Here is a 25,968-nt window from a genome sequence, read left to right as displayed (position 1 = left end):
GAATTTTGGAATACAATTCATTTTAATAACATTAACCTTCCCAGTCATAGATAAATGCAATGAAGCCCTCCTACCCACATCACTCGAAATCCTTTTTATTAAAGGGTCAAAATTAACTCTAACTAAATCACACAAATTTGCTGGGAATAAAATACCCAAATACTTAATGCCCTGTTTGGGCCACTGGAAGGCACCTGGCTGGAAGGCCGTCACTGGACAGTACGCTGTCAGAGCCAAAGCTTCGGATTTAGACCAGTTGACTTTGTATCCTGAGAACTTGGAAAAGGAATGAATAATTCTGTGGAGGCAAGGCATAGATCTAGTAGGGTCAGAGACAAATAATAAAATATCATCTGCGTAAAGCAGAAGCTTATGTGCCACACCTCCTGCCATCACCCCTGGAAAATTATCCTGCTTTCTTATCGTGGCTGCTAATGGTTCCAGGGCAAGACAGAACAATAAAGGGGAAAGAGGGCAGCCCGGCCGAGTGCCCCTATCCAGAGTAAAATAATCTGAAATTAATCCATTTGTTTGTACCGCTGCTACAGGGTGTCTATAAAGTAACTTAATCCAACCAATAAATGTACTCCCGAACCCATACATTTCCAAAATCTTAAAAAGTTAATCCCATTCTACCATTCCAAGTGAAATGGCAGCGACTGGAGACTGATCATTCACCAGACCACATGACATTGATGAGACACCTGATGTTATCAGAAGAGCTGCGGCCCCAAATAAACCTCACCTGATCTATATGTATAAGAGATGTCATAACCTTACTTAATCGGTTAGCCAAAATTTTTACATCTAGCTGGATCAGGGAAATTGGACGGTAACTCTTACACTCGCTTGGATCTTTGTCCTTTTTAAGTATCAGACTGATCCGGGCTTGTGTCATGGTTGGGGGAAGCTTTCCATTCTTTAATGGTTCTGTATAAACTTCTAGCATAAGTGGAGCCAGTTCTGTAGCATAAGATCTAAAAAACTCAAAGGCAAAACCATCTGTCCCCAGAGCCTTGCCTGTAGGTAAGGCCTTAATTACCAGGACTGATGTTGGTTAAAAAAATTAACTAATTGAAAGTGGACAGTAATATTAATAAATAACATTATTATTCAGGCCCGGTTCTACAGGGGTGCTTCAAACGAACCTTAGAGCACCCTCAATTGCAGACCAGTGCAAACTGCTGCCCGCGGGTCGATTTATCTTCAACGATTTTATTAGATCTTTCATTTATCTGGCTTTGGGACCTATCACGCATCCATAAGCTTTTAACATGCTCAGGATTGCCAGGTAATAGATGCAACACCCCAGAGATTATACTTGCACAAATAGGAAATATTTCGCCTTATGTCATATTTAATTTATGCAATCTGGCAACCAAGCATGTGAGTGCACGCCCTCTCTCTCTCCTCTTCTGAAAAAAACCTTAAAGTACTCAATAGTGCAATATTAGAATCTATAAATTCCAAATATTTTGCTTTACTTTTAAACCAAACTCCCGATGTATAGTTAAATTGAATACTAAATTACTACTGCATTGAAGTATGGTAAAATAAACAATTAATAATTATACTCAGTCTTAATTCAGTTTTACTAACACATGATAGAAATGTAGCAGCAAAACTTCAAGCAATCGCAGAATGGTCCCATCAGAATACACTTCAGAAAACTGTGCATCATTCATTGAGTGCATGAGTGCGCTACTACTTCTGGGATTAAAAGATATAACTATGCAGAACTTTTTATCTTCTCTCTTTCATGTTCTACTTAGGGCTGATGTGGTCCCTGTACCAAAACAAGTGCACACCTCTGCTCAACTGAATATGTAAGACTAATACTGTAAACTGGCAAGCAGATTTCCTTGAATCCCATCAAACACACACAAATCCCTGCAGTTTGTGAACACATAATTGCTGCATCAAAACTTATAAACGTGTATGATTGTGCAAATCAGTGTTCTAATCTGCACGCGCAGCATTTTGCTGTTATTTTCAGCGACAGATAAGAAAAAAACAAAGCAATAAATGTTTTGTACATTACAAAAACTGGTATTTACGTTGTTTTAGTAGCATTTAAACATGATTTAATATATTTTTAAAAAATGTGTAATTACGATGCATCTCCATTTTATACAGAGCACCCCCACTATTTTCAGAAGCACCCTCAGTGATTTTGATCTGGAACCGGGCCTGTTATTATTGCAGATTTTTGACTCTCTGTGTAACTTTTTTTTTTTTTTTTTTTTTTACAATTGACGCACAAGGTTAATTAATGTTGATTTCAACAAATACCAATACCTTTTTAAATTACAAGTTGTAAATATTAATCAAGATTAATAGATTTTACATACGACATCGATACCAGTTACAAGCCCCTCCCCTCTCGTGTAGGGGGCGTGGCTGAACGAAAACGGATCCGCCCTGATGCCCCGATGACAGCACGGACAAGATGGCGGCCAGCTGGGAAGAGAAGTGAGGATGTCAACATCATTTCTTCAGTTCAAACAAGTCCGGATTTTCACCACACACCTCCTCGATCAAACCCCAACATAGTAAATGTGCCGTGTAGCTGTCTTAGGAGCCGAAACTGGGACATTTTAACACAAACGAGCGCCTGTTTTTGCGCAATGTTTTGGAAATCCGTTTGCGCAAAGAGGACCATCAACTCTTGACGAAAGATCTGGCCTGCATGAACCTCCAAAACCCACTCCAGGAGTCACAGAAAGAGCCTTTGAACAACACATCGCACATTACATCGACTGAAACCCTCAGATCAGTCCGATCGAGGCTGTTTTGATTGGTGCTTGAGGTGATTTCCGTGAGGAAGAGCAGCGGTTCTTATTAAAGCTGCGGAAGTGGAGGAGGGCTTTTCACGCCAGTCATCTTTCAAATGCACTTTCGGTCCCTCTGTGTATGCAGTTTACTGCACTATCCGCCTGTAAAAGATCTAAGAGTGCATTAAAATTTGGGGAAGCGGGGTCCAGGGCTGCATTCGCTGGATTTTGTCCGGAAATAGTGTTTTTGTGACTTGCGGGTCAGTTTTAGTTGAAGTGACGTCATGGCTCATTCTCCAGTGCAGGGCAGTCTGCCTGGGATGCAGGTAAAGAAACAGCATTAATTACAATATTCTGGTTGTTTATGTGTGAATGTGTGAAATGACGTTTACTCAAGTTTGTGTTATGCAAGCTGGTGTATTGGTGACTTCTTATTGCTCTGTGCTTGCTGGAATTGGTTGACCTGAGTTTACTGTATTTCAGTATTCATGTAAATGAAGCTTTATTGCAATGCATTGAGTCCTTCAGCGTCTGCTGGGCTTGGAGGGCATGCATCTGAAAGCATCTCCATTAAATTTTAAAATGAGGATGTTGTAGACCTCTAGAGAGCATTACTACCACAGCAACCTATCTGGGACTCCCTTTGTAAAACCAGGAGAGCCAAGATCATGTACAGTGCTGTGGCAAAGTATTTGCCCCCATCCTGATTTCTTCTGTTTTTGTGTATCTCATACAGAATCAAAATGAGCTTAATAGCCAAGTGTGCTCACGTACACAAGGATTTGTTTTTAACATTCTAAATAGTCAAAAACAAAATCTAACATAAAACAAAGGCAATCTGTGTAAACACAAAATACAGTTTTTAAATGATAATGATATTTATTGAAGCAAAAAAGTTATTCAATACCAACTGGGCCTGTGTGATAAAGTCAAGGGCGTAGCAGCCGCGGAGGATATGGGGGACACGTTCACCCCGTACTCTTTAAAAAGGTGATTTGGTCCCCCGCACTTTTTCAAGCTAAACACATACCGAGCCCAAATGGTGGATTTGTCTACATTATTCTTTGCATTTTGTTACTTTTAGGCTGATTGAGTAACCAGCCATCCAATCACAGGTGAGTTTCATGAGCTGAAACATCCCTTACATAATAGGTTGTCAGTCAGACAGTGTAATCAACGCAGCTCCGTTCATTCAAGTTGCATTAAACAATGCTTATTTATCTATGTTTATTATCGGCAGTGATGTTGATCTAAATTAATAATCTAGAGATGAGGAACACACAAATGAGTGTTATTTATCGGCATATCATTCTTTATTGGCAGCATTACGTGAAATGCACTGCAGAAAAAAAACAAAACAAAAGACAATCCTTCTTTTGAACACACATTGTATGTCAGCGCCTGTGTCTTCATTAAGTTATTCTTTTTACATTATGCTTGTGAGGTAAAAGTTTCATTGGTTTGTTTTGCCAATATAAGCAGATTACTAGATCTGTGTTAAATATGTAAAGCTATTTTTAATATCAGCTCCTGTTTTTTACCTCTATGTTGGTGTGCAGTTGACAAACTGTTGGGAAAAAAGATCAATCTGCCGTGTTCTTAGAACACATGCAATTTACTGAAGTTAATAGATGTGTAGACATGTTTTTTTTATACAGGAAAACGTACAGACGTTATCGAAACTCATAATTATAATAAGACTATTATTGTCTTTTGATAAAAGTCATGCTCAGCAGCTCAGTGCTGTAGTGAAATGATTAGCTTTCTTATAATGCTTGAAACCTCTACTAAAGTCTCTTTGTAGGTATGTAGTCATACAAATTTTAAAGGATTAAAAAAATATTTTTTGATCATTGATTCAATGACTACTGTAAAATATTAATACTGCACTGTAAGTGTTGGGTTTGTGCATTCCACCTACTCACAGCTGTGTCACCCCACTTTTAAAATGCTTACTACGACCCTGGAAAAAGTATTTGCCCTTAGTTACTAAATCCCCAAATCTATGAAACTGCATTCATAATGGGGTTCAGCTGGACTAGACACACACAGACCTGATTACTGCCAGCCCTGTTCAATAACATCAACACCTAAATAGAACTTTTTCAGCAGCATGAAGTTGGCTAAAAGGTCTCACCCTGTAGCACACTATGCCAAGGTCGAAAGAAATTCCAGAAATGATGAGGAAAAGGGTGTTTGAAATACATCAGTCTGGGAAGGGTTACAAAGCTATTTCAAAAGCTCTGGGACTCCAAAGAACCACAGTGAGAGCCGTTATCTCCAAATGGAGAAAACGTGGCACAGTAGTGAACCTTCCCAGAAGTGGCCGACCTTCCAAAATTCCTCCAAGAGCACAGCGACGACTCATGCAGGTAGTCACAAAAAAGCCAAGGACAACATCCAAGGAACTGCAGGCCTCTCTCGTATCAATAAAGGACATTACAAGAAGAACAACCTAGAAGAACGTTAAGGCTCGTCTGAATTTTGCCAAAACACCCCTTGATGATCCTCAAAGCTTTTGGGAGAATGTTCTGTGGACTGATGAGTCGAAAGTGGAACTGTTTGGAAGACAGGGGTCCCGTTACATCTGGTGTAAATCAAACACAGAATTCCACAAAAAAACTCCTAAAGCAGGGCTCCAGACTGTAACTAAAATGGTCGCAAATGCGACCAAAAATAATTGATTGCCAAAATAATTCAAAATCTAGTCGCCATTGGTGACAGTCGGATTGTGTGCGTTCATATGCGGTTTTGTCAGATATCATCTTGTGAGTTATTGAATACATCTTTAGAGCACACACCACCAGTGTGTCTCGAGCTGCTTTTCACCCATTCTGTTGTCATGAGCTCGCTAAACCGCACGCAACAACAAACCCAGCGCAAGAGAGTTGTGAACAAAAGACTTTTGAACTGGGTCTTTTTCATGAATCACCCAAAAAGACCAAAGGGTTTGAACTCAGGAGCTCAGGTTAGCAGTTTGAATCAGATTCACTTTCTCAGCGAATCAGCCGTCAGTGAGTTCACAAATAGGAGCGCAGACATTTCAAAATAAGAGTCTGTTTTTCTGGCTTCTTTTTAATTAAAAGTCCCACATTTTGTACCACTTTTTACTTATTTATCCCATTATTGTTTGGGATTGGAGTAGCACCATAACTGCATCTGGGATTTCATTCAATTTGCACTCTTGAAGTCTCTGTTTCTGGTCCATCGGTAGCTGTAAAGAAGGACTAAGGCAACATTTTAAAATGATTTAAATTATATATATATATTAGGGATGTGCTGAACGACTAATTTCACTGTCGTTTAAATGGAAATTTTGAAGTCGACAAGTCTAAAAAGAAACCAACCTTCAGAAAACAATCAAAAAAATGTGTTTATGTGACTCATTTAAAATTCTTAATCTGTTCCAAATCCGACGCTAAATTCCATTGAAAAGGGGCATTTATCTGCAACGTACTTGCCTTGCATTATGATAATTGTACATTAAATATAGAACATGACACACATTTACTGAATCAACGTTAGCGAATATTTAACAGTCATATTTATTGAAAACAATTGAATGAATAGTGCAGGACCAATAGAGCAACCCTAATAGCCTGTTCTAAATGGAAATAACCATGTAAAAGTTACTTAACATATTCAAACAGTCAGGACATTGTTCAAAATAATTAACAGGTAGACTAAGGCAAATCTACGAGAGAGAATGTGCGCTGAAAAGTTGCGTGTATTTCACAACATGCAGTCGTGTATTAGCCTAATATTGATCTAATATGACAGCTGTTCGGTAAAGAACGTTAACCAATAACATTTACGATGTAAAAAAATTTAATAATAATTGCCATAGAATAGAAAAAAATAGGCCTGTGATGTAGCCAACAATAAACCTAATGTATTCTAAATATGACGTGCACACAGAATAAAAGATAGTTTAAGTAGTTGGCACCTCGTTGAAAATAAACAGTCATTTTCTAGGCTACTTACTCAAAAGCATACATTTTTTAATGAGCAAATTTAACATGTCGACATGGTCCGGTGAAAGACGGGACTTGATTCACCTGAGGCGGCTATCCTGCACTTGATTTCATAACTATTTTGCTGAGTTTGCTTGTCTAGCGAGAGGACATTTTCCTGCGTGCGCCGAGAGTGAGAGAGGGAAGAAGCATGCACAGCCTGAGGTGAAATTAAACTCTGTATCTGCTCCAGAAATCCTCTTTTTTTAAATAAGATTTGTATTATTAATTCTATTTAAAATATGTAAAATTAATATGACAGTAATTTAAGTGCAGCCTCTGTAAAAATATAAAGCCAAACGTAAATGTGTAAAAATGATGATCAGTTTAATGGGGGGAAATATTAACCGACTAGTAATTCCAGTGTCGACTAGCAGCATCAGAGCCGTTTAGTCGACTAGTCTCGCACATCCCTAATAAATATATACACTACCGGTCAAAAGTTTTGAAACACTTGACTGAAATGTTTCTCATGATCTTAAAAATCTTTTGATCTGAAGGCGTATGCTTAAATGTTTGAAATTAGTTTTGTACACAAAAATATAATTGTGCCACCATATTAATTTATTTCATTATAAAACTAAAAGTTTTTGAAATTGATGACTTGGACCAAATAATAAAGAAAAGCAGCCAATAAGTGCCCAACATAGATGGGAACTCCTTCAATACTGTTTAAAAAGCATCCCAGGGTGATACCTCAAGAAGTTGGTTGAGAAAATGTCAAGAGTACATGTCTGCAAATTCTAGGCAAAGGGTGACTACTTTGAAGATGCTCAAATATAACACAGTTTTGATTTATTTTGGATTTTGTTTAGTCACAACATAATTCCCATAGTTCCATTTATGTTATTCCATAGTTTTGATGACTTTACTATTATTCTAATATGTGATGAAAAAAAAATTATAATAAAGAATGAGTGTTTCAAAACTTTTGACCAGTAGTGTATATATATATATATATATATATATGCGCATGCAGTGTTGGGAGGGTTACTTTTGAAATGTATTCCACTACAGATTACAGAATACATGCTGTAAAATGTAATTTGTAACATATTCCGTTAGATTACTCAAGGTCAGTAATGTATTCTAAATACTTTGGATTACTTCTTCAGCACTGGTAGATTTTTTCACTTGTTTTGACTATAAAAACTCAGTACAGTAAGACAAAATACACATGTTAAAAATACATTCTCTGAAAAACAGAAATATCTTATGCAGTGTTGTTTCTAAAACAAGATAAATCAAACTGATCTTGTTTTAAAGATTTTTAGATATTTTTACAGGAAAACAATACAAAAAATATTATCAAGAATATGATTTTTGCCCTAATAATAGCAAAATCTGTACATTATTCCAAACTTTTGGCAGCCAGTGTATATGTTGGTTAACTATTTTGCGTCAATAAAAAATATATATATTTGAAACCTGTATTTTATGTTTACTCAGGTTGTATTTTATGTTTACTCATGTTATATCTCATTTGAATAGGAGTGGGTAAAAATATTGACTTTCCGATGCATCATGTTCTTCATTTGAACGATCTTGATATGGATTCTTAAATCCCAAGATCGATCTTTTACTCTATATGCAACCCTCCACTACAATGAGAGAAAATCACTTTCATTTGCAACCAGATTTCACGCTATGTGGCTACAAATTTCTAGATTTAGATTTCACTCACCAGTTAATAAATTGTGAAGTATAGTCATGGAGTATTCAGCAGCGAGGTTCTTTCACTGCGTGTTGAGAGGTAAAGTTGTTGAGGTTAATGTGTGTCAAAAGACGAGATACACGCGACACATTTGTCACTGAATAATGTCTCTTTTAACACCCTTTCTGTTCTTTACAGTCAGTTGTTGATCATAAACCAAAAAAAAAAGAAACATTTAATTCTAATCAGGCATAGCACAGATGAGATAAAGCAATTCGAGTCTTTCTTGTTAACATGCATTTATTTAAAGACGTTGTTTACGCTGCTTAAAGAGACAGTACCGGTTTTTACAAATCAATGTAAATACCTGTAAATAGTACAAATTATGCAATTAAACAATAAAAATGTAACAAAATATAATATATGCAATATAATATTATATTTATTGATTTGTTTATTTTTTTTATAAAGCTAAAATGTGACAAATGATGAAAAACTAATAAAATATAATTAGTAAAATTAATATTTTCATATTGTACCTAGTTAGAAGGTCTCCTGTATAATTCACAGAAGTAGCTGGGAGAGAATTTATTACATATGTAAGCAAATGGACATTATAACTGAAATATACCCATACGAATCGATATCAAATCGGAATCTAATCGAATCAAGAGCTGATGAATCAGAATTTAATCGAATCAGGGTCCAGTTCTGCATAGACTTTTGAGAAAGAGCGAGTGAAGAAAGGAAAACAAAGTGGAAGGATTGAGACAAAAGGAAAGAGGGTGATTAGGGATGGAGAGATGTCTCCAGAGAGTAGCCACCATAACTGGGTCACTTGGTTGGGTCTCCATTCACACTGGACCATATGATTGGTCTGCCTTCAGGATAAAAGAGCAATCTGCCATATGAAGGAGTGGAAATGGCTGTCATCACTGATTTGGATTCAATATACAGGATGTCACTATTTGCTGAGAACCTCTCTAGCTCACTGGTGTTGACGCCTTTTCCACCAAAACGGGGCTGACGTTTGGCCGGAGATCTGCAATCTTTGAAAAAAATTTGTTTAATCATTATTAACCCGCTTTGTTTCAACGATGGCTGTTCCAATAAATGTGATTTTTTTTTTTTTTAACAGTTTCACAGGGTAACATCTGGTTTCCCATGTTAACGTGGGACATTGGTTTGAATGGGAACTGCCGATTACACTTGTCAAGAGCAGTAAATCGTATGTGGAACGCTTTAATTTCCAACACTAGGCTGAAATTTGTCAATAATAGGCATACACTCTTAACTTACTTGCATTTATTACTTGCGAAATTATTGTTTGCGAGTAACAGAAAAGCCGGTTGGTCTAGCGGTAGCATGTTCATAATCATCCGTGTAGACCCGGGTTAAATTCCCCAGTAAACATTTGTCAATTTATAAAATAATATCCTTTACTTTTCAAAGGTTCTGTGCACGACAGTGTCGTATATTTATGATTACCCATGACAAGTGCAATTTTGTTTTTGTGTGGAGACTGGAGAGCATGTACAAAGGCCAAACTGACCAGAGATAAATGATACTCTGAGAAAGCATGAGAAAGTTCTTCAGAAACAATGATTTCATTTGTTTGGCAAAATCTTAAGATCTTAAGGTTTTATCTTAAATCTTTTTATTTTTTTATTTTATCCACTTTTCTTCCAATATGGAATGCCCAATTCCCACTACTTAATAGGTCCTCATGGTGGTGCGGTTACCTCAATTCGGATGGCGGAGGACAAGTCTCAGTTGCCTCTGCTTCTGAGACCGCCAATCCGCACATTTTATCATGTGGCTCGTTGTGCATGACACCGCGGAGACTCACAGCATGTGGAGGCTCATGCTACTCTCCACGATCCACGCACAACTTACCACACACCTAAAGTTACATTTATTAAATTTTTTATTTGCCATATAATGAAAGTGAATAGTGACCGTCCTGTCAACACTCAAAAGCAATGAAACGTAATAAAATAAAAAATCCATCAAATTGAATTTTGTAATGTTTTACAAAATTAAATTAATACAACTTTAAAATATTGAGTTTATTTCATTTTATTTAAGATTAGTCAGTTTAATTTGATGGAATTTTCTCTTGTTTTTTTTGTTTTTTTGAGTGAAGCTTGAGAAAGGGCAGCTGTTTACACCAGTCATCTTTCAAATGCACGTTCTGTCTTCTTGTGGATGATCTTTACTGCACTATCTGCCTTTATAAGATTTAAGGCCGCATTCAAATTTGGGTAAACGGGATTCAGGGCTGTATTGGCTGTATTTTGTCTGGAAATGTTTGTGACTTGTGGGGCAAATGTAGTTAAAATGATAATGAAAGTGAATAGTAACTACGTCCTGTCAAACTTGGAAAAAAAAAAAAACCCACCATGAAACTACAGCAAAAGTGATCTTCTTTTGAAGCCATACAATTGCTTTGTGTGATGAACAGAATAAAATGTAAGTCATTTTTCACACTAAAATCGAATCAAATATGATCTTGATATGGCGGCTACGTAGATAACATCAAACTTCATTGGTTGTTCTGATAGAATAGCTTCAGAAGACTTTGGACTATATTGCATAAGTTTTAATGACTGCTTTTAATGTTACTTTTTCGAGTAATTTTGTAGTTGAACACCCTAACCCATGAAAAACGAGTAACCGATTATGTGTAAATTTAAATCCACGTAAAAAATAACATATGACATGTAGGTGAAATGTATATTTAGTTTTATTCACAAACGTTCGTCAACAAACTATGCTTTTCTTTTGAAAAAAATAAAAAATGCAATCAACAATATGCATTAATTCAAATGGGGGGAAAAAAGGATTTGCACTCATCTGAAGCTTACATAGAAGCCAATACTGACGGCAAGTGGTTAAATTTGACTTTATATAAAATGCGCTCTGCTGGTATTCTGAGGTTTAGCGAACACACACACAGAGACTGGTTTGATTAGCTCCAACATCCTCGGATCTTTCAACCATAAAAGCAGACACTCAACCGCTGGTTTGCATGACTTCAACAAGAACTGAATACAAATAATGTGCAGTTCAATAAAATCAAAACATTATAAGTATTGTCAGTAGCGGTTCTAGCTTGTATGGTGCCCTGGGCGAAACCTGCTTCAACACGCCCCCAATGTTGGGGGGGGGGTCTGTGTGGGTGCCTCGTGCCACCCCCTGCAAATGCCGCCCTGGGCAACTGCCCATGTGGCCCATGTCTAAATCCGCCACTGTGTATTGTAACACATTGCTTTGCTTTCAAAAGCACAGACGCCAAGAAATCTTCTTTCATCCAGCACCTTGAAGACACACGTCCCCAGTGGACTCAATTGTAACTGTGAGATCTGATGAGAGATTCAAGCCAAAATACAGTGGAATTCGGCTCGGCTCATGGCAGGGAAATGTGGAAAGGAAAATTAATTTGCGATATTCGAGTGGTGTTTTTAATACTCGAGTAGCTGGTGTAGAATGAGTACTCGATTACTCGTGCACATCCCTACTCTTTAGAACTTAACTGACCGGAGTCACTATTCACTTTTATTATATGGCAAATAAACTCTTTGTAAAATTTCTTCGTGTGTGTTCTATGGATGAAAGAAAGTCATGCAGGATTAGAGGGACTTTATGCTGAGTGCAAAACATTAGAATTTTCAATTTTGGTGAACTATTCCTTTAATAGAGACAAGGATTAAGAAGGTTCTGTCTTTATCAAGTCCTCAAAACCAAAGGGAGTCAGTTAAAGGAAGCTCAAAGGAAAACTGGAATTCTGTAGGAGGTCATAGAATAGGCATTCATGCTGACATTCCCTAGTACCCCCTTATGGATCACAGAGGAAGTGCTTGCTGTCTTTCTCTCTCTTTCCCATCCACCCTCTTTTCCTTGATTCTCTATTCATCAACATGTCAGGTCATTCCCCTAGTGCTGATGAAATTATTTTGGTCCTGTATTAGGGATGAATGGACACATTTCTGAGGCCACGCTTTATCTGGCTGTAATGCATCATGTAGCTGGCCTCAGCGTTTACGGATACCTAACCTAACCCTAACACAAACACAGATGAAAGCCAAGGGATGACGAGTCCTTCTAAAAGAATTTGTTGGCTGTTACACCTGTCAGCATGCATTGGGATCAGGATTACAAAGATCAGCTTGGAGTGTAGGCGAGCAATCAGCATTAGGGCTGAATCAGGGAGCAAAGCCTTCATCATCTCTATGATGGGGCATGTAGATGACAGCTAATAAATCACTGAGTAATGCATCAAATATCTCCTCTGTGTGAGTATGTGTGTGAGCGCTTTTAGGACAGATGTGTGAAAATGATCTATGTGTGTTTGAATGTGTCCGATTATAAAATAGCGTTTGCTTGTTAGGGCTTTTCCCATACAATTAAAGTATCACAATTACTTTTCTCACAATACTTTAGATGCTTGTTATAGATATTTTTAGTTTACTTGTGGATTCATGTAATTTCCTGCAGTTCTGTTAAAGGGATAGGCCACCCAAAACTAGAAAGTCTGTCATCATTTACTCACCCTCATGTTGTTCAAAAGCAATATTTCTAAATAAGGATCTAAACCAAACCTTATAAAGGAAATATTTAGCAGAATATTAGCTCGAGTCACCATTCACTTTCACTGAATGAAAAAAGATGCAATGAAAGTGAGAATGGTGACTCGGGGCTAAAACGCAAAGTATACTTCATAAGATGCGATCGCTAGGCGTATACGTACAGGATGCATGATGCAAATTTCATCATGAGAAGAGTGCACGAGCGCTGAATCTGTGCGGCCCGATTTTTCGAACTGTGAATGCACCAGGAATTTATGTACTTATTAGTGGGCACACAAGGTGGCAGTACTCACATTGGAGCCGTTGCTGAAATGAAGAAGCACTAGAAGATGATGTAATCACTGCAACACAACAGGCGACAAAGCTACACTGTTGGCGGTGTATGTTTCGCACTGTAGAGTGAAAATAATCAGTTCATAAGAATCATTTGTATTGAATCGGACTGCACTGGTCCATTTGATGTTTCATGCTGCTGATTAGAAGAAGTGTTTCAGTGCCAATGAATAGTAGCACAGGAAACACTGTCAGAGTATTTATGTACAGTGTTTCGACCAAATCTGCTGATAAATGCACTTTCGAGAACAGGTGGTTGGCAATACCCAGCTGTAGTGTTTCTGGTTTTGTTTCATAGAAGATTGGCAATCAGGCTCCAAGATGCTTTGTCAACACGCATCATTAATCACTGTGACTACTTTTCGCTGACCTCTTTTTCTCTCTTCCTTAAAGGGCTGTGTTGTCTTCTGAGATATGATACACAATGCTGTAATCAGTTGATCTGCATCCTTTAAAGGAAACAAACACGATTTTTATAAAAAAGTAATGAAATCGAAACTTAGTGTTGGCTGAAACACATCCTCAATCGTGGCCCTCAATGATTAAACACTCTTAAAGGAATAGTTCACCCAAAAATAAAAATTATGTCACTCATTTATTCACCCCACATGTTGTTTCTTTCTTTTGAGGAACACAAAAGGAAATATTTAGCTGAATGCTAGTTCGTCACCATTCACTAGGGCTGGGTATTGATACAGATTTCCCGATTCGATTCTGATTCACAAGCTCTCAATTCGATTCAGTACCGATTCATATGGGTGTATTTCAGTTATAATGTCCCTTTTTGCTTACATATGAAAGAAATTCTCTCCCAGCTAATGCTTTTAATTATACATGGGACCTTCTATCTAGGTACAATAGGAACATTTTACTTTTACTATTACTTTTTCATCATTTTGGTCACATTTTGGCTTTTTAAAAATGAGCAAATCAATGTATTCAATCAATAAATAAGATATAATATTCCATATATTATTTTTTGTTACATATTGTTTAATTGCATAATTTGTACTATTTACAAGTATTTACATTGATTTGTTGAACAGGTGCTAAAACTCTTACTCTTAGGTACTGTCTCTTTAACAAAAAAACAGCATTTCTGTAAAGAGCGTCTGTAGAGGAGCGCATGTTAACGAGAGAGGACTCGAATGGCTTTATCTCAACTGTGCAATGCATGATTAGAATCAAATGTTTATTTTTTGTTGTTTTTGATCAACAACTGAATTCAAAGAACAGAAATGGTATTAAAAGAGACATAATTAAATGACAAATGGGTTGCGTGGATCTCATCTTTGGACACACATTATACGGAACAACTTTTACTCTCAACACGCTGTGAAAGGATCTCGCTGCTGAATACTTCGCCACTATACTACACAATTACTGGTGAGTGAAATCTAAACATTTACCAGCCAGTTGCCAAATATTTACATTTTAGTCGCATAGTGCGAAATTTGGTTGCAAATGTGACCAAATGATTTACTCTCATTGTAGTGGAGGTTTGCGCATCGAGTGCAAGATCGATCTTGGGATTTAAGATATCGAGAAACTGAAGATTGCAGTTATTCAGAAAATCAATATTTTTATCCGCCCCTACCATTCACTGTCAGTGAATAGAAAAAATGCAATGAAAGTAAATGGTGACTCCCACTTACACTCTGCCTATAATCCTTTTGTGTTCCACAGAAGAAAGAAAGTTGTGCGGGTTTGGAACAATTTGAGATTATGTAAATTAATACATAATTTTCATTTTGGTTTGAACTGTCCTTCTAAACCTTGCTTACAGTTGTAGGTACCTCCAGCCTTCTATTTTAAAGCATTGTCAAGATTTCCTTCATAATTCAAGGTAACTTAAGGCGTTCTTCAGGCTGGGGGCAAAATCTGTTCCCTTTCATCTTGTATTGGGATAATTCTGTGTATGGTTGTCATCCATTTAAAAGGAGTTCACACTTTTATGAGGTCCCCATGAAATCCTGCTTCTGTGTGCCTCCCGCAACCCCTCTGGTACTGAGCTGGACGAGCTGTGCTGCTGCTGTGCACGGTGGCAGTATGACTCTGCATTGGGTAGGTTTAGATTTTATGCTAGCAAGAGAGATTTGGATGATCTTAACCCTTGTGCGTCAATTTAAAAAAGTTACTCAGAGGTCCTTAGAGGACAAAAATGTCCACGTCAAATAACTGCCATAATAATATTATATATTAATATTATTTTCCACTTTCAGTTAGTTAATTTGTTTAACCAAAATCAGTCCTGATAACTACCAAATATTAATTGATTTTCAGGATTTTAACTCTTTAAATGCCAGTTTGTTTATATAATGCCACTGTTGTTTTTTATGAAAAACAAAATTTGAATTATTTTCCATATACTAAATGCTAAGGGGAATATTTGTTTTGGGATTATCACAGTCTGGAATATGTCAGTGATTAGCAACAACATTGATTTTGATGCATTATTATTTTTTGTGCAGTGTCAGATGTAAAATAACAAAACAAAAACAAACCTCACACTCAGTACCTTAGAGGTTAAAAATGTCCGCGTCAATAAACTGCCATAATAATATTATATATTAATATTATTTTCCACTTTCAATTAGTAATTTTTTTTTAACCAACATCAGTCCTGATAACTACCAAATATTCATTCATTTTCAGGATTTTAACCCTTTAAATGCCAGTTTGTTTACATAATAGCACTGTTGTTTTTTACACACACACACACACATACAAAACACACTCTGACATCCATACCAACACACCCACACAATTTTATCTGCATCATTTATTCAGTTGTCCTGCAGTGCTCTATAATACAGCAAACAGAAAATAGGGGAAAAGCTTGTATTTGCTCCATAGGCTAAACATGAGAAAAATGGCACCATCTGGTGGAAAATTTTAATTTTGAAGCCAGGGCCCTGGAATGAAAGCATAATATCATAGAATTCATGATTTTATGCTTTAATGGCACTGGGATCAAATATTGCAATTTTAATGGGTTTCAATGGGGACATTTTTGTCCTGAAGGTCCTGAGTGTAACTATTGTGTGTACACAGTGTATTATAGATGTGTTATATATGTATATCTATATATAACCTAGAACTGAGGTTGAAATATCAAAATTCCCCCCAAAATACACACCTTTGGCAAAATTTATGCCATTGGCATTAACACAGCCAAAATGATAGAAAAAACAAAAATGAAAAAGACAAAAATGTCCCAAAGGTCGCACAAGGGTTAAGGTCATGAATTTTTGCAAAATCAGAGGATGTGTATGGCAGCAGTTCAGAATGATCTTGAGTGCAGGTCACATTTAGCGTAGCATAGTTTGTTTTCCTCTGTAACGGATTGATCTTGATGATAAAGTGTTGATGTTTGGGACAGGTTGTGAGAGCAACTCTTTGGAAGTTTAAGAAGCGAGCAAGTGTTAAACTCATTAGCGGTTGGAGGTTAACATCCTCTGCTAGCACTGGTCTTGTTTACTCAAGCGCTGCTTAGTTTAACTGCTGTGTGCTCTGGAGGAGCTGCCTCATGCTCATAGAGACTCTATGTGTGTTTCCTTAAAGAGGGCCTCAGGGGTCTGAGATGTTCAGGGTCATGGCTGTGACTTCTGGGAACTTTTGTCCCGATCAGATGTGTCTCTGGTCTCAAACATGCTCAGGTCCTGCTTCACTAATGGGGTTGCTCTGATACCAAACTTTTATTTTGACAGACCGTTGAGTACTTCCTGTTTTTGATGGGTTAGTTATATCAAGCTTCCCAGTAATGCAGCCGTTTATACTCTAAACACACTGCATGAAAATTAAGCACCAGTAGTGTGTGTTGTGTGGTGTGTGTGTGTGTGTGTGTGTGTGTGTGTGTGTGTGTGTGTGTGTGTGTGTGTGTGTGTGTGTGTGTGTGTGGGAATCATATGACAGAGCAGAGCAGCACCTCTTGTTCATTCTGTAGCGTGCAGCGCATGTGACTTTATATTATTGAATTAAATTACATTCTTCTGCTGTTTAATGAGCACACTCGGCCATATCCAGAGGTTTTTATTTTATTTTCGAATTGCCATTGATTTCATCTCAAAACTGTCATATCTCATATCATTTTGCATTTTACAGCATTCTGTAATATGGTACCGAAATTAGTAACAAGATGATATCGTACTGTTTAAATTTTAAATACTTAATTAGTACTGGTAAGCTACCCTATTCACTAGCATAAGTCAAACTGAAAGACCTGCTAATCTAAAACAAATCAGAGCCTTAAAAAATCACTAGTAAAAAGCACCTTAAGATGACTCAGAAGATTCATCGTGGTATGTCTGTAAAGCTTGTGTGCATACTGTAAGAATTTTGCCACACTTTTGCATTCTGAGACAGATTTCAGGAATCGGGCAAAAGTGCTGCCTTTGAAGGCTATAAAATGAGGTAGGATGAAATGAGGTGCTTTTTAAACTGCTCAGAGACCAGTTTCCTTAAGAGTTCCATTCATTTAGGGCCTGGGTAGCTCAGCGAGAATTGACGCTGACTATCACCCCTGGAGTCACGAGTTCAAATCCAGGGCATGCTGAGTGTCTCCAGCCAGGTCTCCTAAGCAACCAAATTGGCCCGGTTGCTAGGGAGGGTAGAGTCACATGGGGTAACCTCCTCGTGGTCACGATTAAGTGGTTCTCGCTCTCAAAGGGGCGCGTGGTAAGTTGTGCGTGGATCACGGCGAATAGCATGAGTTCCATTCATTCACAAACGCTGTTGGTTAAGCCATTAACTGATTCGGCAGCAAGGCAGCCTACATTTTCGGAAGCAGCCAAAGTTCGTGTAAAACAGTCCTATCAAAAATGTAGCTCTGTCAGTGTTGTTGATTTCGTTGTTGTTGTTGCTGTGGAATCACATGTGCCAGCAACATCAGAAGAAATATAGTCCATATTAGATGGCGTCACTATGGGGGTTACTTTTGTGAATGTGAATGCAAGAGGGGAAATGTCTCCTCTGGTGTTCTGTTTCGAGTTCCAGAAAGTTACTAAAAGAAAAGAACCGGGACTTTTGGTGGGAAAGGGTCTCTTGTGACAGGCTCATCAAACTGCTAGGCTAATTAGGCCTAATAGCCTTTGCAATGAATCTTAGCCTTCAATGAAGTTCTTGCAGTGTCTGAAATTTTGGGTCACAGTCCTCCGGTGATTTATGGTGTGTGTGTGTGTGTGTGTGTGTGTTTGTGTGTGGATGGGAATCGTAAGAAATTGAATGATTCTGGTTCCATAACATTTCCATTTTTCTTTTACTTTAAGTAGGCTGCTGTTAAGAAATCAATGTTTAAGAATAAATTTCTTTTTGCATTTAATGCCCTCAGCATTCTGTTGCCAGATGATAAGATAATTGCAGAATTAACAGAACAGATATGACAAATCAGAAATAAATGTAATATTTTCATATTGCATTTACTGCCCTCAGCAGTCTGTTGCCAAAGGATGAGAGATTTTGTACTATTTAGAGGCAGCATAAATGTAATCCAATAACTGACCCTTCACTAAGCCCTCCTTAAAGTGTTTCTGACCAATCCCGTTTTAGCTGCTGATGCTCCGCCGCCATTTCTCTGACAAGCGTTTGCCTTTTTAACAATGAGAACCTATGGGAGTAGTGTGTGAGTCATTTTAAGTGGGATTTTATCGAAATGATCCAAAAAAATAAAAAAATGTTGTTGCTGGGTCACTTGTAATAGTGACACGAGGAATCTAGAGAGGAAACGCAGTGTTTTTTTCTTTCTTTTAAAAAAAAGTCTTTAAATACATTTTGAGAAGAGCATGCTATGGATTAAAGTGTGTCATTCCTCATTCCCAAATGAGCGTGTATAACATCAGCGAGGACACCTACATTTCCTACAAGGTAAATTAAAGCTAATAACTTAACATTAATTCATTTACATATTGATTCAGGTCTTAGTAAAGGTGATCGTAATTAAAGAGTTCACAGCAGCAAAATGAGTGTGCAGTGAGACATTATAAGCAGTCATTTTCACTTACACTAATGTTATGAGATTTGTAATCACTATCAAGTGATGCTTTTCTCTCTCTCTTTTTTTTATGGCCTTTTATTGGGATAGGAAAAGTAGAGAGGTGACAGGAAATGAGAGGGAGAAGAGTGGGAATGGGATTGGGAAAGGACCTCAAGAGCCAGGACTTGAACTCAGGTCACCCACAGTGCATCAACACCACATGTCATGAGTACAGCCCGCTAGGCTACGGCTTCGACATGCTTTTCTCTTTTTATGTGACTGTGATGGTCGTTTGCCTCAATTTTGATGCACAGTCTGCACAGTTTAATCAAATTATTGTGTAATTTAACGATTTCTTTGACAAAAAATGTCAGAAAAATATGCTTTATAATGTCACTCTACATTCCAGCCCACGTAATAATATTATCCATTCCTTTTATGAGGATATTTTGCCAAAAACCACGCCATTCACGGCAATCTCCCATTCGTTCCTATGTGGAGATCTGCAGAGTTTGTCAGAGCGAGTGACCGTAACCAAGGAGGGGAATGGTCAATTGGACAAAAAAGTCATATTGCAATTATTTTGAAAAATATTGTGTTTATGATTTGAAATGCGATATGATAAACAAAAAACTAGTTGGTAATTCCTTTTGACCAAAATTTGGTACTTTATTGCCCTTGTTCTTAGACTTTTCTTAGGGGCCACTCTTTGAGGGTTCACACTTGACTCCTCTTAACTTTGTGCGACCCCACATCCTCATGCACGCACTTTGTGTTTTGGCTTCGCTATACGCTACACATAATTTCATTTCATTTAAACTGACTGATCTCAGTTCAGGACACTCGGGGCTGTCATTGAAGGGTTAAACTTTTGACCCACAGAGTCATGTGACAAAACAACTTGCTTCAGATCTTTGGGAGGTTTGTCTTTGGGAGAAACACCAACAAAACTATTAGGGATGCACTAATTTGGAATTTCTGGGCAGATGCCGATAACCGATAATTCACAGCTCACAGGGAGAAAGGGACCAAGGGAGCATCCTATAGCTTTCCTATGCAGCCAAGTGCATTCACGCCAAACTTCTGGTCAAAAGTTCAGTTTCAGGCTGCAGATGATGTTTGCATCACTCAACATGATTGGCAGACATGGGACAATGGCAATCAGTAATTAGATTCAGAATTTATAATGTATAATTTTAACATGATTGGCAGTGGTTGGACGATGATGGCCATGACGCCAATCAGAATTATTCATGCTAATTTCTGATTAGTAAAATGCTTCAGCACTGGCCATTAGGGCTGCAACTAATGATTATTTTGATAATCGACTAATCTAACGATTATTAGAATTATTCGACTATTCGTCTGATTATTGCAACGATGAATCATTAGCTCTTAACCGACTATTCAGCTTGTGCCTCGACCTAAAAGGTTGTATTAAACATGCTTACTAACATTAAAAAGAGTCAAATCATCTTTTAAAAATACCTCAGATATGACCTCATAATAAATCTCTGACTGATTGACAAATTCACTTGCAAAATGGATTGCTGTGAACTGCAAAGATTGGCTTTCAATAATATGCAAATAAACAATACATTGGATTCTAAAGCCGCTTTTTGTATTGTCTTATCAATGCTTATCTCCTCTGGCACAATAATGTAATGCATTTTAATTATTAATTATATATTATTAAAAATAGGGATTTTTTCTACTCGAGGGGCAATGACATGTACATAACTGTGTATATAATAACATGTCTGACAAACGTCTTTGGCTGCTGCATTGCATCTTGTCGTTCCAGTGTGTCGTCTATTCATTATTATAGGCTGTCATAAAATAATCGGTTACAAAATGTACAAAAGATTGCATAATCAAAATATAATGCATCATATTTTGTCATTATGCGAAGATTCGCTGCCCAACTCAAAGAATGTGCACAACGCGCATCTGTCTGTTCTTCCTTCAGGTTACCATAGTAATCTTAGTAAGCGCACAGCAGTTTTTTTTTGTGACTGTCTGAACCGTCTATTTTCAAATAGGGATGCACCGAACCAATACCTGGATCGATATCAGCTCTTGTACTGAAGCTTTTAGACGGATCGGGTATCGGTCCAACGAGCCCGATTTAAATCCGATACTGTGTGTTAGTCATGTTTGTTACTGTCAAGCTCCAAAAATGACATAAAAGAACCATAAAAACACCATTAACGCAGTTCATATGACTCGTGCATTTTATTCAAAGCCACTTGAAGATGTGCGATAGCTCTGTGAATCACAAAAGGCTGTGTTTAATAAGTAAAAATAGAGTATGCACGGCGCCAGCGTGTTAGTGAATGACGCTGCTCTGTTGACACAAACTCACACACAGGCTGGTGATGCACTCGCGGCTATTTTTAGCCTTCACAGCCATACACAATATTTGAGCGCTACTCAAGAACAGCATCTCAGGTGTAGATGCTCAATAGTTCAGTTCACTTAGAATATTCATTTAGAACGGCACCGGAGGAGCATTTTACCAGAATTTGAATAAGAAGCGAATTAAACTACTGTGAACCTGCCTACAAACAGACACATACAGGACGTACTGGAGAGTTCAGAATGTCAAAATAAAAGCGTGAGGGTTTAAAAAGTGCACGATTTAAATATATTACTGTTGTATTTCAAATTAAAATTAAAAGTCAATAATAATAATATTAATAACAATTTATTATTATTATTATTGTCATCATTAGTATTTGTTTACAATTTATAACAATATTTAAGTTGAATGGGTTCCAAAAAATAACTGTGTGAATGAAAAGTGGACTGATGTCTTACAACTAAATTGAATAAAAAAAGAGATCTGAATCCTTTAAAGTCCAGATGCAAGTTCAAACATTTTTGGAAGAAAAAAAAAAGCAAAAGTTTCTTTTTCTACTGAAGACATGAAGACTGGAATTACTGTTAATTTTGCTACTATATTATCCAGTATACTAGTTAATAATAAAGTGTTTCTTAGGGTTGCAAAGGGGCGGAAAATTTTCGGTAAATTTCCAGAAACTTTCCATGGGAAGTTAAATTGAGGAATTTTGGAAATATTGGAAAAAACTTTGGGCACTTTGCTATATGCTGCTGCATCTTTGTGGCATTCTTAACATAGGTCAAGTATATTTATTGTACCATAGATCAAATATATTTACCCTAGTAATATCATCAAAACTTACTTGTCTGGATGTAGTCCTTGGGCTCAATGCAGTAGTGTGGCTTCAGTAGTCCTGCTGTAGTAAGTATCCTGCAGTTAGTAGTGTGCTCTGTGCATGTGATTGAGGAATGCACAGGGTAGAAATTCAACTGAATTTGCATTAAATCTGGTTGTTTTAACCAAGATTATGCTGCAAGATGTTTTTTGTTTTTTTTTTCAATTACATTTAAGTTCCCTGTTATAAGCTAACTTGCAATTTTGCAAATTTCCAGTTTATTCCCGTTAATTCCCATGGAAAGTTTCCAACTTTGAAAATTCCCGGAATTTTGCAACCCTAGTGTTTCTTAATAAGCTATACATTTATATTGAAATAATGTGTAGTTAGAGGTTTGTGTTTCTTTACATATTAAAGAGTACTCCCAATTAGTTCCACACAATAATGTAAAGATATTCTAAACTGATTATGCAAAAAACAACACTGATATCGGCTTGGGATCGGTATCGGCCGATACAGAGATTTCTGATATCGGAATCGGATTGGAAGAGAAAAAGTGGTATCGGTGCATCCTTATTTTCAAATCACGGTTGGCTTAACAGGAGACGCAATAACCATCACGTTTTTAATATGTGTGTTAAGTTGAAGTTCAATTTTGAAGACGCTCCATTCTGTTCCATTTAGCTGCACTCTGTCTAGCTGTTTGAAACACTCACCTGTTATATTTGCGCTTCTTAAACACGGTGCGTCCACTGCCACACGCCTGGTGTGTGGGTCTCCCCAAGTGTTCGCTCCTGTGGGGAAAGCCGTGATGCTCCATGTTGTTGTTGCTGTGATGATTCATGAAGCGTTCCATTCAACTCGGAGAGTCGGAGTCGGAAAGAGAGCCCCTTTCAACTGGGGAAAGTGCAACGGAATAACACAATATGTTGCAATTCTAACTTGGAAACTCGTGCGGAAATCTTCAACTCCCATTTTGTCGAGATGTTGGTGTGTGTTACGTCACGCAAACGTTTCGGCACCCAGGGCAGTGAGGTTTACAGTCAGTGACAAACATTCACTTTTATTAAATAATATACAATAATGAGTCAAAGTTCATATATTAAAGGATAATAAAATGTGTTTAGCAAACGTTTTGCAGAGACAGGTGTTCAAAACACAGTTAATTACACTCTTTTTATTATCGTAATGATAGCATTGCAGCGTCGTATAGCAGTTTGTTTGCTATGAGACGTCTCTAACAATCAATGTACCCCTCAAAATCATATGTAATCAGTCTCAAAATTAAAAATAAGCTCCCTCTGACACGTTTGTGTTTAGTTGTCAGGTAATTATCACTGAATTTTTAATTAAGTGAAAAGTCACATCATGCATGATCACCATCGATCATCGTTTTCATGATCGATCATTGCTGCCACGTCCGAGTACTTGAGTACTCATGCCCATCCCTAATAGATATATATATATATATACACACACACAGACACACACACACACACACACACACACACACACACACACACACATACTGATCAGCCACAACATTAAAACCACTGACAGGTGAATTGAATAACATTAATTATATTGTTTCAGTGGCACCTGTCAAGGGATGGGATATATTAGGCAGCAAGTGAACAGACAGTTCTTGTGTTGGAAACAGGATAAATGGGCCAGCATAAGGATCTGAGCGACTTTGGCAAGGGCCAAATTGTGATGGCTAGATGACTGGGTCAGAGCATCTCCAAAACGGCAGGTCTTGTGAAGTGTTCCCAGTATGCAGTGGTTACTACCTACCAAAAGTGGTCCAAGGAAGGACAACCAGTGAACTGGCGACAGGGTCATGGGCGCCCAAGCCTCATTGATGCACGAAGGCTAGCCCGCCTGATCCGATCCCACAGAAGAGCTAGTGTAGCACAAATTGCTGAAAAACTTAATGCTGTCCATTATAGAAAGGTGTCAGAAGACATAGTGCATCACAGCTTGCTGCGTATGGGGCTGCGTAGCCACAGACTTGTCAGAGTGCCCATGGAGGCCCCATCTCGCAACACAGGACTTAAAGGATCTGCTGCTAACGTCTTGGTGCCAGATACCACAGGACACCTTCAGAGGTCTTGTGGAGTCCATGCCTCGACGGGTCAGAGCTGTTTTGGCAGCACCAGAGAGACTTACATGATATTAGGCAGGTGGTTTTAATGTTTTGGCTGATCAGTGTAGATGCAAGATAACTATTTATAATTATTTCATCATTATATATTGAATTATTTTTATTTGAGGGGCTTTCTCAGCAAATATTTATATATGCGCTTAATACAATTGATTAATTAATTGGGACACCATGTAATTAATTCGATTCAAAATTTTAATCGATTGACAGCCCTAGTTATAATCTAGCTGCAGCAAGCGTGCGCGAGGGATGAGCGTCTCCACGCAAGACAGTGGGCGAATTCCAATCGAAAATGATCACCCCTATGCCCTACTCACTTCAAATGACAGATATCTTGACGTTGGCATTCTGAAGGCAGCATTGTATTACTGTATGAATGTACCTTTCGCCAACAGTCTTGTAGAAGTGTCTTTTGTGAAAAAAATCATTTTCTTACTTTCATTTGGAACGACCCTTCGAGTGGCGTCCCCTTCCCGCAGTGCCCTTCAAGGGCACAAAACTGCCGTTTGGAAAACACCCAGTGTATCAGCTGGGAGAAGTTAGAAACTCTCTCGCGCTGTTTTTCATGCGACTCATATAAGCGGCTCTGACCGCACAGAGAAATGCCAGTTTCTGAGTTTGTGCTTATTTATACATTGGACACTGCTTCTGTATTTACTTATTTTGTATTTTTATATTAAAATTCCCTCATACTTTGTGAACTACATCACCTGAATCTGTTTGGAAAGTTTGGAGTGCATCTGGACTGTGAGCTGTTTTCTTTCTCTCCTCAATCAGGCATGCGCTGAAGTGCTGCTCTCCTGTGTCATCATTAGCGTTTCAAATGATCTCAAATGACTATTCGACAATGGAAATTTTTGTCGACAAATTTTTATTGTCGATAACATCGACTAATCGTTTTAGTCCTACTGGCCAACACTTGTTTGTTTGACAGTGCAAATAGAGAACATTTAGATTTTGTTGCTGCTCATTCTGATTCTGATTCTAAAGTAGAAGTAACATTGTAACATAAGTCAGATCATTTTTATTTGTGTAGTTTTTTGTTTGTGCTTTTTCCAATATACATTGTTACCAAGCAGCTTTACAGAAAATCAGTTGTAATGTCTGTATAACATCTTAAAAACATGAAAAACCTACACTCTTTTTGTGATTTTTAAAAAGTTGACTTTCTATAGCTTGGTATTACTAGGCCCACTGTCGCCATATGAGGACATACCTTTTTTTAAATTTATATTCTCCTCAATTTGGAATGCCCAATTCCCAATGAGCTCTAGGTTCTCATGGTGGCCTA

The 25,968-nt window shown here is 37.7% G+C and overlaps 1 protein-coding gene across 1 annotated transcript in view; it reads left to right on the top strand.

Annotated features, from left to right (window-relative positions):
• Positions 1–2,447: 2,447 nt before the first annotated feature.
• Positions 2,448–25,968, top strand: part of LOC127449675 (serine/threonine-protein kinase 24-like) — a 44,080-nt gene continuing 20,559 nt past the window's right edge. Inside the window, exon 1 of the mRNA XM_051713240.1 lies at positions 2,448–3,100. Coding sequence (XP_051569200.1) covers positions 3,059–3,100 — 42 coding nt within the window. The 5' untranslated portion in view covers positions 2,448–3,058. The remainder of the gene's footprint in view (positions 3,101–25,968) is intronic.

Source organism: Myxocyprinus asiaticus, chromosome 12 (genome assembly GCF_019703515.2).
Source record: "Myxocyprinus asiaticus isolate MX2 ecotype Aquarium Trade chromosome 12, UBuf_Myxa_2, whole genome shotgun sequence".
Taxonomy (NCBI): Eukaryota; Metazoa; Chordata; class Actinopteri; order Cypriniformes; family Catostomidae; genus Myxocyprinus; species Myxocyprinus asiaticus.
This window is presented reverse-complemented; position numbering and strand designations above follow the sequence as displayed.